This window comes from Nycticebus coucang, chromosome 24 (assembly GCF_027406575.1).
Source record: "Nycticebus coucang isolate mNycCou1 chromosome 24, mNycCou1.pri, whole genome shotgun sequence".
NCBI lineage: Eukaryota > Metazoa > Chordata > Mammalia > Primates > Lorisidae > Nycticebus > Nycticebus coucang.
In genome coordinates this window covers 19,684,417-19,696,992 of record NC_069803.1, presented here as the reverse complement: position 1 = coordinate 19,696,992, position 12,576 = coordinate 19,684,417, and the positions used below count along the sequence as shown (strand labels likewise).

Genomic DNA, 12,576 nt, shown 5'->3' with positions numbered 1-12,576 from the left:
TATTAGTACTTTGCAAGACCAAGGTAGGAGGATCACTTGAAGGCAGGAGTTTGAGACCAGCCTGGGCAACCAAGAGGGAGACCCATCTCTACAAAAAATTTTAAAATTAGCAAGGTGTGTGGTGACTTGTGCCTGTAGTCCTAGCTATTTGAGAGACAGAGGTGAGAAGCTCACTTAAGCCCTGGAGTTCAAGGTTACAGTGAGCTGTGATCACATCACTGCACTCCAGCCTGGATGACAAGAGGAAGATTCTTTGTCTCTTAAAAAGAAAAAAAATCAGGCTCGGCACCTGTGACTCATGCGGCTAAGATGCCAGCCACGTACACCTGAGCTGGCGAGTTCGAATCCAGCCCAGACCTGCCAAACAACAATGACAGCTGCAACCAAAAAATAGCTGGGCATTGTGGCGGGCACCTGTAGTCCCAGCTACTTGGGAGGTGGAGTCAGGAGAATCGCTTGAGCCCAGGAGTTGGAGGTTGCTGTGAGCTTTGATGCCACAGCACTCTGCTTAGGGTGACAGCTTGAGGCTCTGTCTCAAAAAAATCAAAACTTAATTTGTAATTTAAAAAAATACATAAATAAGAAGCCTGTAAACAACCTAAGTACTCTTCAACAAAATTGTAGATTATCTTACATTCAATGGGTAAAAGGCAGAAATTAGAGCATACATGTTTCGAATAAATCTTCAAAACATACTGGGTGGGAAAAAACAAGCTACATAGGAAGCCTTAAAGTAGTTTTTATACAAAGTGTAAAAATAAAGACATACTTCTGTATTTTTATGGTTACAGACCTTTGTGTAGGTATGGCACTGGAAAAGAATATGTATATGCAGAGTCAAATTATTTATAACATTTTATTTTCTTAAACTGGGTATTAAATACTGGGTGTTTTTTAGATGTCATTCATTATGACTTTTTATATATATGAAACATTTTATTAAAAAAGGAAGAAAAATACGTCATGTTTTTATTTTTCAAAGTGATGTAGTCACCATACATCTTTTGTCAAAAATTCTATTAAGAAGTTTACATGTTACAATACGTACACAAAGTGAAACAACTTTGAAAGAAAGAAAAACTATATAGGCTATCTTAGCTCAGGCTGCCATAAGAAAATACTATAGAGTGGGACCACACCTACCGTGCATCTTACAAGGGTACTTGTGAACTTTACTGAATGTAGAATATAAATGTCTTAACACAATAACTAAGAAAATGCCAGGAAGGCTATGTTAACCAGTTCAATGAAAATATTTCACATTGTATATAAAACCAGTGCATGGTACCCCATGATTGCATTAATGTACACAGCTATGATTTAATAAAAAAAAAAAAAAAGAAAAAGAAAATACTATAGAATGAGTAACTAAAACAGCAAGCTTTTATTTACTCACCATTCTAGAGGTTTCAGGTCAAAGATCAAGGTGTCAGCAGAGTTGGTGTCTGGTGAGGGCTCTCTACTTGGGCTGCAGATGGCCACCTTCTTGGTGCGTCTTCACATGGCCTTTGCTTGGTGCATGCACACAGGGAGATCAAACTTTCTGGTGTGTCTTCCTATAAGGACGCTGACCCTTCCAGATCAGAGCCCCACCCTTATGACTTCGTTTAACCCTACTTATAATAACTCTTTAGTGGCCCTGTTCGCAAGCAGCTACCCTGGCACTGGGGGTTAGGGATTCAACATAGGAATCGGGGGGTGGGGAGCACATTCAACCTACAACATAATTATAGTCTCCTTTGGGAAAACATTATGTAACAGATGCATGAGAAGTTGTAAGTAAAAGTCACTGGAAGCATTTCTCATCAACTTTCAGATTTAACAGTATACAAATGATAGGTTTGGAGGTGTAAGACCCCTTTCTAAAATCTCAAAATAGGTTTGTTTTTACCCCTATACTGTTTTTGTTTTTGTTTTTACTCCCATACTTTGAGTGTTTTCTTATAGATTTAAAAATTAACCTTGTCATCTTTAGTTCACTCCACATTTTTCCAGTGGTGGATTCTGCCTTTTATTTTTCATTGTTTTCTTCTGTTTTGATGGTTTTAGACTTGGAACTTTTTCCCCCTTGTTTGACTTTCAAGAGGTGCATTATGACAAAAGTTCTTAAATATTACATGTGACTAATAATTTCAGGGTATCTTTTTTGGAATTTACAATGATGTTATGTGTATAACCTTAATTTCGTTTCTGTAATTATTCATTTTCTGGTAGTCTTTTTAATGATTCCCCTCATTCTACTATAAAATTTGTATTTTGAAATTATGTTGGTGTCATACAAACTGTTTTTTATCCCCTAATCTAATTTGTTCTTTTTTCTTTACCTTTGTCATTTATACCATTGTACATGTGAAATTAACACTTAAGAATTTAGATAATTTGCATGTGAAAGTGGAACAATAAGCAGTCATGCAATTTCAGGAATGGAAGAGAATTCCAGGTCTTTGATTCAGGAGTATTTTTTAAATGCTGCCATAAAGTTCAGTAGCATATCTTTTTAGGTAGCTTATTGCTGAGATGGTATGAGTGGTGCCCCTAGAATAGCCTTTGACTGAAGACAAACCATATTGTATTGGTGGATGACGCCTGTAAGAATATGATTGGCCAAGCACAGTGGCTCACGCCTGTAATCCGAGCACTCTGGGAGGCTGAGGCAGGTGGATTGCTTGGCTCAGGAGTTCAAGACCAGCCTGAGCAAGAATGACACCCCATCTCTACTAAAAATAGAAAACTAGCAGAGTGTGGTGGCACATGCCTATAGTCCCAGCTACTCTGGAGGCTAAAGCAAGAGGATGGCTTGAGCCCAAGAGTTTGAGGTTGCTGTGAGCTGTGACACCACAGCTTTCTAGCCTGGAGCAACAGAGTAAGACTCTGTCTCAAAACAAAAACAAACAAAAAATGCTATTAAGGCAGTAATGACTACTAGGGGGCAATAAGGTTGAAGGAACTAAGAATAGCGGCTTTGCAGAGGGAAAAAGGCAGAGATAGCCACATTGTTCGCAATATCGTCTGATTGGTTGCAGAGACGAATTGTTTCCTGGTTACCACTGCTTGTCTCAGTAAGGGACAAGTGTGCAGATACACACTTCATTCATTGTGACAGGGAAACTGGCAGCATTGCAGAGTGCACACGAAACTGAGAAGCCAAAGGGTGTGTGTGGCTGTCAGGGTAAGAGCTAACTGCTCAGCTGGTGTCTTGCCTCTCGTAGGCAACCTGGTCCCACTCAGTGACAATTACACATGATAAAGAGCTTGGAATCCATGTGGTTTTGTGACAGGGGGACCCAGTGAGAGAGGCCAGCCCTGGTAGCCACCCTGGGAAGTATCCAAACACTGGCATGAGAAAGCTGGGAAGCAGCAGCAGCCCCGTGGAACTGTTGTAATGAATTAAAGCCATTCAACATGGGGATTTTTAAAATGCACTATGCTTTTTTGCTGATAATTTTTTGGACACTGAATGGCTTCATAATTTCCTGCAGGAGGAGCAGCTGAAGTCTCATGAAAGCAAGCTGAAGCAGATCACCACCGAGCTGGCCGAGCATCGCTCATATCCCCCCGACAAGAAGGTTAAAGCCAAGGACGTAGACGAGTACAAGCTAAAAGATCACTATCTGGAGTTTGAGGTATGGGGCACTTCAGCTTAAGGATGCTTGTAACGATTTGTCCGAGAGGCAGCATTGGTTTTATAGTTACTGTAACTGTGAGCCTTGGCCCTGGCTCTGCCCTGGGAGCTCCTTAGCACAGGCTAGGTCAAGGTGGCCCCTTGTGTTTATGAATCTATTTAAGTGCCAAATAAATATCAAAGAGTAACTGCTAGTTTATGCACTTACAGGCAAATAGTGTGGCTGCTTGGAATAGGCTGTGCCTCCTGGGAGGGCAATGAAACAAAGAACAATGGAGGGACATGGCAGGATGGGCAGCTGCTTTCTGTTTCCCTGTGTCTCCTCCTGCAGTTTGAGTTAAAAAAAGAATAAGGAATCAAATGAGGTACAGGGTGACATGAAACATCGGCTTTTCCCTGCATGTTCTTGCTGTTAGATGACTCCTGGATTGATAAATTGTGGTACATCCATATACTATAGTGAGTGTAGTTATTAGAAAGAATGGTGAAGGTCTGAGTGTGGTGGCTCGTGCCTATAATCCTAGCACTCTGGGAGGCCAAGGCAGGTGGATTGCTTGAGCTCAGGAGTTCAAGACCAGCCTCAGTCAGAGGAAGGCTTTGTCTCTACTAAAAACTAGCCAGGTGTTGTGGCAGGCACCTGTAGTCCCAGCTACTCAGGAGGCTGAGGCAGGAGGATCATGTCAGCCCAAGAATTTGAGGTTGCTGTGAGCTGTGGCACCACAGTATTCTACCCAGGACAACAAGAGTGAAAAAAAAAGAATGGTGAGGATCCATGTGCCCTGGCATGGAAAGGTGGAAAATGTCAAAGCCATTGGGTAACAGTAGATTTCCCAATGTTTCCTTTGGCTAAGTTTTCTCCCAAACTAGTTTCAAGATTATCCAGGAGCCTGGGACTTCTGACTCTAGCCTCCAGCCACCAACTTCAGACATTTAAAGTGTTTTCTTTTGAAGTAGGTAGTGTGTAGTCTAAAACAAATAATTCATTATTTACTTCTTTTCTGTTGGGTGTGCTGGCCCTATGTGTAGCTCTTCTTGTTGGTTATAACTCTGTTCCCTTTTATTTCCCATCATTCCCCTCCTTTATTTCCATCTTACCATCCTATTTCCTCTCCTGGCTTGAAACTTACAACCACCCGAGTGCCCAGATGCTGGCGCTGCTCTGCAGTGTCTCACACCGACCCCTTTCTTCCCAGGCGCATCGCTTTTACTTTTCCTCTGCTGAGTCCTGGCTGGCTCATCTTTTACCCCACCTGTGTCTCCTTTCTTCAGTTCATCCTTTTGCCAGTTATTTCTGTGAGGCTCAATCCAACTCGGTTCAACGGCTGTTTTTGGTTCCCCCACCTGTGTACCTTCTCAGTAAAGTCCCAGCACTTAATCTGAGAGTATTGGCTTCTCCAAAACATCAGTCTTTCCCACACCAGCCTCCATGTTCTTCAGTAACATTTCTTCCCACTTTCCCCAGACACACTTTGATACCTTTGTTCATCTGCCACATGCATTTCTGAAAGCCCTGATTGTCTTTCCAGGCAGAGCCTATATCCCTCCTAGGAAAAACCTACTCTAAACCTATTAACTAGGATTAATCTGTTACAGTATTTGCTATGATTTCAGTCTGTCTTGGGGATTCCACAATCCCTGCCCCTGCCTGAGACTGGGAGCTCTTACAGGGCAGGGACCTCCAGTTCACTCTCAGACTTTCTCTATGCTTGCTGAATGGATCGAGCAGGATTTCATGGAAGCTTTGAAAAGTTTTGTTTTGACTTAAACTATCCAATGTGGCATTTGGTTCAAAAGATGGCATTTCCATTACGGAGCCAACATACTGGTTTTCTTCGTCGTCAAACAAGATTGGCAAATGGCAATACCAAGTGAAATCTTTCTTTTGGTAAAGGCAAAAGTTTGTTAAACAGAAACCACAAAAGGCTTACCAGCAAAAGACTCGAAAAAAATTTAAAGAAAAGAACAACAACAAAAAAAATTAAGGCTCTTGTCTTTCCCAAGGCTCCTTCATTCTTGCGAAATAGGAATCCTCAAAAAGCAATCATCATTCCTCACACCTCTGGAGTGACTGGAAGCCATAAGCCTGTTTCATTTTACACATGCTAATTAAATTTCCCAACACCTCAGTCTCTGAGTCTACCAGCACTCAGCACCTTGCTATAGCCCTTGACTCTGAAAAGGAACAGCCTGTCCCTAGGGGATGGGGTGGCCCTAAGACCATGGGGAAGATCCCACCGCTAAACCCTTCTGCTTTTGAATCTATAATTGTGCACCTTTTCTGAAAACATGACCTAGCAAGAGCCAGGCTTTTCATTTCCTGACATGAATTTAAACCAAGCTTTGCTTTCATCAGATTGTCACCTTGAGGAGCATGAAGATAGCATTCCAGGACGCTTGACTCATTAAATTCAGACTCGCATGCTAAAACGTCAAGCATGTTGACTTCCCTGTCAAGCTCATTAGCCTGTGTCTACTAGGAAGGTGAACGGTACTTCATTTTGCACCGATGTCACCTAAAAAGAGTTTTACAAAAGTAATGCTTCTCAAAAAGTGTTGGGCACGGTGGCTCACACCTGTAATCCCAGCACTCTAGGAGGCTGAGGCGGGTGGAGGGCCTGAGCTCATAGGTTCAAGACCAGCCTAAGTCAGACCGAGACCTCATTCTAAAAACAGTCAGGCATTGCGGCAGGCACCTAATAGTCCCAGCTACTTGGGAGTCTGAGGCAAGAGAACCGCTGAAGCCCGAAAGTTGCTGTGAGCTATGATGCTAGGACACTCTACTGAGGGCAACAAAGTGAGGCTCTCTCAAAAAACAAAACAAAAAGTGAATTGTTGTTCCTCACTAAGTTAAATTAGAATTGAACTGGTGCAATCACATAAAGTCCACTTTCCTATTATTTTGGCCGCCAGAATTTGTGTCATGTGAGCGCTTGTGGAGAGTATTTGCACTTCATAAGCAATATCCCCTCAAGCATGGTGCTCCACTGCCTAAAAAGGGGACGTGAGAGTTACTCAGCCTTTGTGTGTTTTGTTCACAGCTCAATCCCCAGCTTCTAAAACATTGACTAATTGATAGCTACACGTTGAATCAATTAATGAAATTTTATTACTGCGTATAAAACATAACATCTGAGGAAGTAGTTCTCTGAGAAAGCTTAGTATTCTTTTCATGGGACCTGAAGTTCCCATGAAAACAAATCCAATGGGCAGATGAGAAGAGACAGCAGTCTACAGGTGGGCACCCTCAGATGGGCAGTGACAGGAAGAGGGGCTTCCGTCCATCTGTTATCATCAGGACTGAATCACAGGCATGACAGAGCTCTCTCACCTGTTCCTGTAGTAGGTCATTACCAGGAAGGCCTCCCCTGGTTTCAGAGCAATTCTTATAATTTTCCCAAGTCTTAGTAAGGAAAAACAGTTTTCATTTTGGCAGAATAATTAGCTATTAGTGATAATACCAGGAGTGTTCCTAACTTTATGCATTGCATTTGTTTATATCCCAAGTTGCTTTAAGTACAAACAATTCTTTGCGGTGAGCCAAATTTGTAGCTCATTCTGCGTCTTAGAAATTCTCCAAACTCTGGCTTGACGATAAGTAATTAGAATTCTGGTAAATATATAGGTTTTGAAAAACCTACAGAGAGCGAAGAGACTTCCATCTTGGCCTATTAGGAAAAGTTTCACTTTTACTTAAAGCAGCAAACTTCATTCAGAGTGGGCTGTCTACATTGGTAGTTAATTAGAGAAAAGAGGGTTGTTTTGTTTCTGACTGAATTGGTACCCCAAAGTTGTGGCTGCTATTTTCTGGGAAGGGTTCTCTAGGAATATAATCTTCCTTTTGAAAGAGTTTAGGCCTCTCAATTATATTGAAAAACCCACCATTTTCCTATTTCATGAAATAAACATCAGAAATAGCCACGTTTCCTTATAAATTGACTAATGTTTACTTTATTCAGTTCACATTTTACCTAAAAATATTTTAATTGATCCTTGTGCTTCTGGTACCTTAAGAAACTTATGAAGCTCTGAGGCAAATGGGTGGTTTGTATCAGACAAAAGAACATACAAGGCTCCAGCCAGTCCAAGCACAATAGGGTGAGCTGTGCTGCGAAACAGCTGGCCCTTTAAGAAACAGCACCATGAAAGGAATTCCCCTGATAGCAATGTAGTTGGCCCCAATGTTATGGCTTTATGTTTTCATAAAACAACAGCTAGAAAGAGAAGATATTGTTGATTCCGAGATATTTTTTATGCACCCCTTACGCTATTTGCAGTAGATTGAGTAACTTGGCCTTATGTTGAGTCAAACCTGAATAGGGAGGGGGGAAGCTGCTGCAGCCATATTAACAACATGACTGGGCTGTGACCCAAGTACTTCACCGGGATTACTGAAAGTCAGGGTAATAGCCAGCTCCCAGGGGTCGTTGTAGAGCCGGGTGGAAAACTGTGGCCATACAATGCCAATGAATTTTCTGTGCCCAGCAGATCTGATGTGAATGTTTTCTCTGGCCAGCATATTGCTCAGTTTGTTTTAATTATAATCTAATGCATTTAGAAAAGACAAACAGTCTCTTTCCTACCACTCCCTACCCATCTAACAGCTTTCTTTTGTGTCATTGGTCTGGTCCCTCGAAGCCCTTTGAGTTTGCAAACCCTGCTACTGAGGCTACAGCCAGTTTTATATGTTTTGAATATTAGATCTTTGAACATGGACTTGGAGTTAACTGTGTATTCACAGTTTAAAAGAGCATACTTCTAGATATATGTATTTTTCAGGTTCTAATCCAGCAGGGAAAAGAGAAAGTCTAATTCCCTGACAACTAAAACCAAAAACTTAGAATAAAGGTCCCTTGACCTAATAGGCGGGGATTCAGCTCAGTGCCCCCGCGTGGATTGTGACACAGAGTAGCATATGTTTATGGCTTAAGACAGTTGGGGCCCACACCAACCACATGGCCAGGAAATTTAATTTTAGGAACAACAAATGTCCACTATGATGAGACATGTAAACGTCTTGGGACAAAATATTTAAAATCTAAGAAATCTGGGACATGATGCATCTTTTTCTGAATGTCTAGTTTTTGAAGGTATTTAAATGGCTTGAGCCCTTCTCAAATTGATATGGGCTTAAGGAAAAGAGTACATCTCATACTGACTCATTAAGGAAAACCAAAAACAACTCCCATCTAGAAGCACATGTAATATACATTTCAAGTTGTAAAACTTAGTTTTATTCTTGGGTGTGTTATCCTTTAATAGGTAGGTGAGTAGTTAATTTGATATGTCTCATTCTGAGCAAGTTCTCTGGTCGTGGTCATAGCCCTGCTCCTCATATTATTTATTTTTTATTTGTCAACATTGGAGAACTGATTTTTGCATTAGAGACCATACTATGGACTATTTTTCCTTTTACAGGAGTAGTGCAAGGATATATCTCAATACAGTGGCCACTGTCACAAGGCAAACTCACCCTCTGGAGCAAAACTATCTAGCTAATAAGTTATAAGTGGCCCTAATCATAAAAATACAGAGATAGTATTCCTTTTTTCTCCCTAGTGAAAACAGAGAAGAAATTCCATTAACCTTCTTAAAGAAGATTGGTAGCAAGAGTCCCAATCTTAGTAACCAAGTCTAAGCCAGAATCAAATACCATCTCCTTTACAAAGAAATCACAAAGGTGATTTACATCTGGTTCTAAAGACCTGAGATAGTACAGATTAATAGAATTCTTGGGAAAATTTAAGGGTTTTCTTTCTTTCTTTCTTTCTTTCTTTCTTTCTTTCTTTCTTTCTTTCTTTCTTTCTTTCTTTCTTTCTTTCTTTCTTTCTTTCTTTTCTTTTCTTTCTTTCTTTTCAAGACAGATTCTTATTTTGTCACCCTCAGTAGAGTGCCATAGCATCATAGCTCACAGCAACCTCAAACTCTTGGGCTCAAGTGATTCTCTTGCTTCAGCCTCCCAAGTAGCTAGGACTACAGGTGCCTGCCCCAACTCCTGGCTATGTTTAGAGACAGGGTCTTGCTCTTGCTCAGGCTGGTCTCGAACCCGTGAGCTCAGGCCTCAGCCTCCCAGAGTGCTAGGATTACAGGCATGAGCCACGCCTGGCCTCAAGTGTTTTCTTTTTTTAATGGAATGCTAGGTACAGGCAATCTTTGACTTAAGATGGTGAGATGATTTGACTTATAGTATTTTGACTTTATGAAGGTACAAATGCAATATAGTTTTTTGTTTGTTGTTTGTTTTTGAAACTGAATTTTACTTTGGCACCCTCGGTAGAGTGCTGTGATATCACAACTTACATCAACCTCAAACTCTTGGGCTCAAGTGATTCTCTTGCCTCAGCCTTCCAAGTAGCTGGAACTATAGGCACTGGCTATTTTTCTTTTCTTTTTTAGACACAGAGTCTCACTCTTGCCCAGGCTGGTCTCAAACTCCTGAGCTCCAGCAATCCACTGGCCTCAGCCTCCCAGAGTGCTTACATTACAGGCATGAGCCACCATGCCCAGTTCAAAAGCAATATGTTTTCAATGTAGTATTCAAAAAATTACATGAGCCTCTCAGCACTTTATTATAAAATAGACTTTGTGATAGATGAATTTTGCAACTGTAAGTTCACAGAAAGCGTGTTTAGTGCATTTAAGATGGGCTAGGCTAAGCTATTATGTTTGACAGGTTAGGTGTGGATACATTTCTGACTTAATATTTTCTACTTAATGATGGTTTTATTGAGATAAAACCCTATCATAAATCAAGGAGCCTCCAAATATGAGGCAAACACTAGCAACCTAAGGTCAACTGTTGTCTAGACACTCAGTCCAGCTAATCATAGAGACATAATTACTGCATTGTCATTTGGAATTGCATTTTGTATTACATGATGAAAGAAGATTAAGAAGCTCTGAATTTTAATCTGTAAATGATGACAAGTGCCTTTGAAGGGAAGAAAACAACAGAATTCTTTGAACCACATTTTAAGTAAATCTTTGCAAAGAGTTATGGCTATGCTTGAGAAGGCAGAATAGGGAGCCGGTCATGGGACTTGAAGTGACTCCTTTTCTTAAATTTCTCCTTCATTATCATTTACTATGTGTCCATTCTGATAAGGTTGACTCTTTTGGGTTATGTTGTCATCTACAGGAAAAGGACTTATCCTTGGAAATAAAATAGTAAAACTGAAAAGGACTAGATGTAGTCCATTTTTGACTTAGCATTGTTATATTTGGCACACGGTTATCCTTTCTGAGCCTCAGTTTCTTGGTTACAAAAATGAGATGGGATTGGTTGAACTAGTTGATAAGGTCCCCGTATTTTTTGAGGAGAATGGCACATTAACACCAGTTCGCATATTAGACTACCTCACTCTAACCCTCCAACAATGATCCCTAAGAGAATTAAACATAATGCAAGAATATTTCAATTTCAGAATGCTGGGTGATGTAGGCCAGCACCCTCTAATAGAAACATGATGTGATCCACCTGTGTGTAATTTTCTAATAGCTATATGTAAAAATTAAAAGAAAGTGATGAGTAAAGTGGTGTCAACAAGATGGCAGAATAGGAGCTTTCTACTGTCATCCCTCTGCAGACCATTATTTAGATAAATATCCACGAACAAGAGTACATTTGTGGAAGACTCAAAGGACTTTCAGCACACCACTGGATCATATAGTCTGAGAGTAGACATGGTGAAGGACATAAGAAGAATGGTTTCCTTTTACCTATGTCACCTCTACCCCAAGGTGGAACAGCTCACTGCCAAGAGAGCCTCCCCACTATCAACCTGCAATTTCTTCCATGGGGAAAAGTGAGAGCATAATGAATGAGCTCCCTTAGGCCTGTAGGATATTACCTAAAAGGCTGGGCTGCCTTTCACCTCACCTAGAATACTGAAGTGATTGGCACAGCTTGGGTAGTTGGAAAAGACTGGGAACAGGAAAGAGAGGCCACCGAGCCTCCGAGTCCCATCAGGAAACTCCCACCAGACATGTGGGGTGCCTTGCATACAGAACCTTTCCTCCACTGGCATACAAGCACATAACGTGCTCCCTGCCCCACACCCAGTCCCACCCCAGGCAAGATCCCAAAGCATGCCCCCATAGACAGCAAGTACAAGCCTCTTATACAGCCACCCAACTCAATTTGCAGGATTTTGAGAAGGCACACGAACTTGAGCATTATGGAGCACCACCCTAGGGAAAACAAGAGGGAGGCTCTCAGCACTTGGCCTTGCGAGATCAAGAGAAGACATAGTCTTGGGAATTACCCCTAATTGGTAACAAGAGGTATACAGTAGGCACATTCATAGAAAAGGTCTGAGAGAGTATCAGAATGCCTAGCCGGGCTGTTGGGAAAAAGTATTTTTATCCAAAGACAGGGTGAGAAAGAGTGAAGGAGATAACTGCTTCTTCAAATGCAAAAACAGCAATGTAAAACTTCAAAGAACAAGATAGATAGATAAATGAAACAGGATGCCACCAAGAAAGACAATAATATTCTAGTAACCAATCTCAAAGGAATGGAGACCTATGAATTGCCTGAAAAATAATTCAGATTATTGTTTTAAGGAAGCTCAGTAGACCATAAGAATCCACAGATAAACAGCTTACTAAAATCAGAAAAACAATACAGAAACAAAAAAGTTCCATTAATAGATAGAAATCATTATTATCCCCAAAAGAAATTCTGGACCTGAAGAATACAGTGAATGAAATTAAAAATGCAATAGAAAATGTCAACAGCAAACTTGATTAAGCAGAAGAAAAAATTGTCAATTTTGAAGACATGTCATTTAAAAATATCCAGTCAGTGGGGGGCGGGGTGGGGGAGAAAGAAGAATGAAAAGAAATAAAGAAAGCTTACGAGATTCACAGAACATCATCAAGAGAGCTAATTTTCACATCATAGGAGATAATGAGGAGAGAGAGAGAGAGAAACTGGCAGAAAGTTTATTTAAAGA

The 12,576-nt window shown here is 40.8% G+C and overlaps 1 protein-coding gene across 6 annotated transcripts in view; it reads left to right on the top strand.

The window, feature by feature from the left end:
• Positions 1 to 12,576, top strand: part of PSD3 (pleckstrin and Sec7 domain containing 3) — a 559,602-nt gene that overhangs the window by 530,149 nt on the left and 16,877 nt on the right. For all 6 annotated transcript variants that reach the window (XM_053578222.1, XM_053578223.1, XM_053578226.1 and 3 more), the window contains one exon: positions 3,480 to 3,623. In XM_053578222.1, the coding sequence (XP_053434197.1) occupies positions 3,480 to 3,623 (144 nt within the window). The remainder of the gene's footprint in view (positions 1 to 3,479; positions 3,624 to 12,576) is intronic.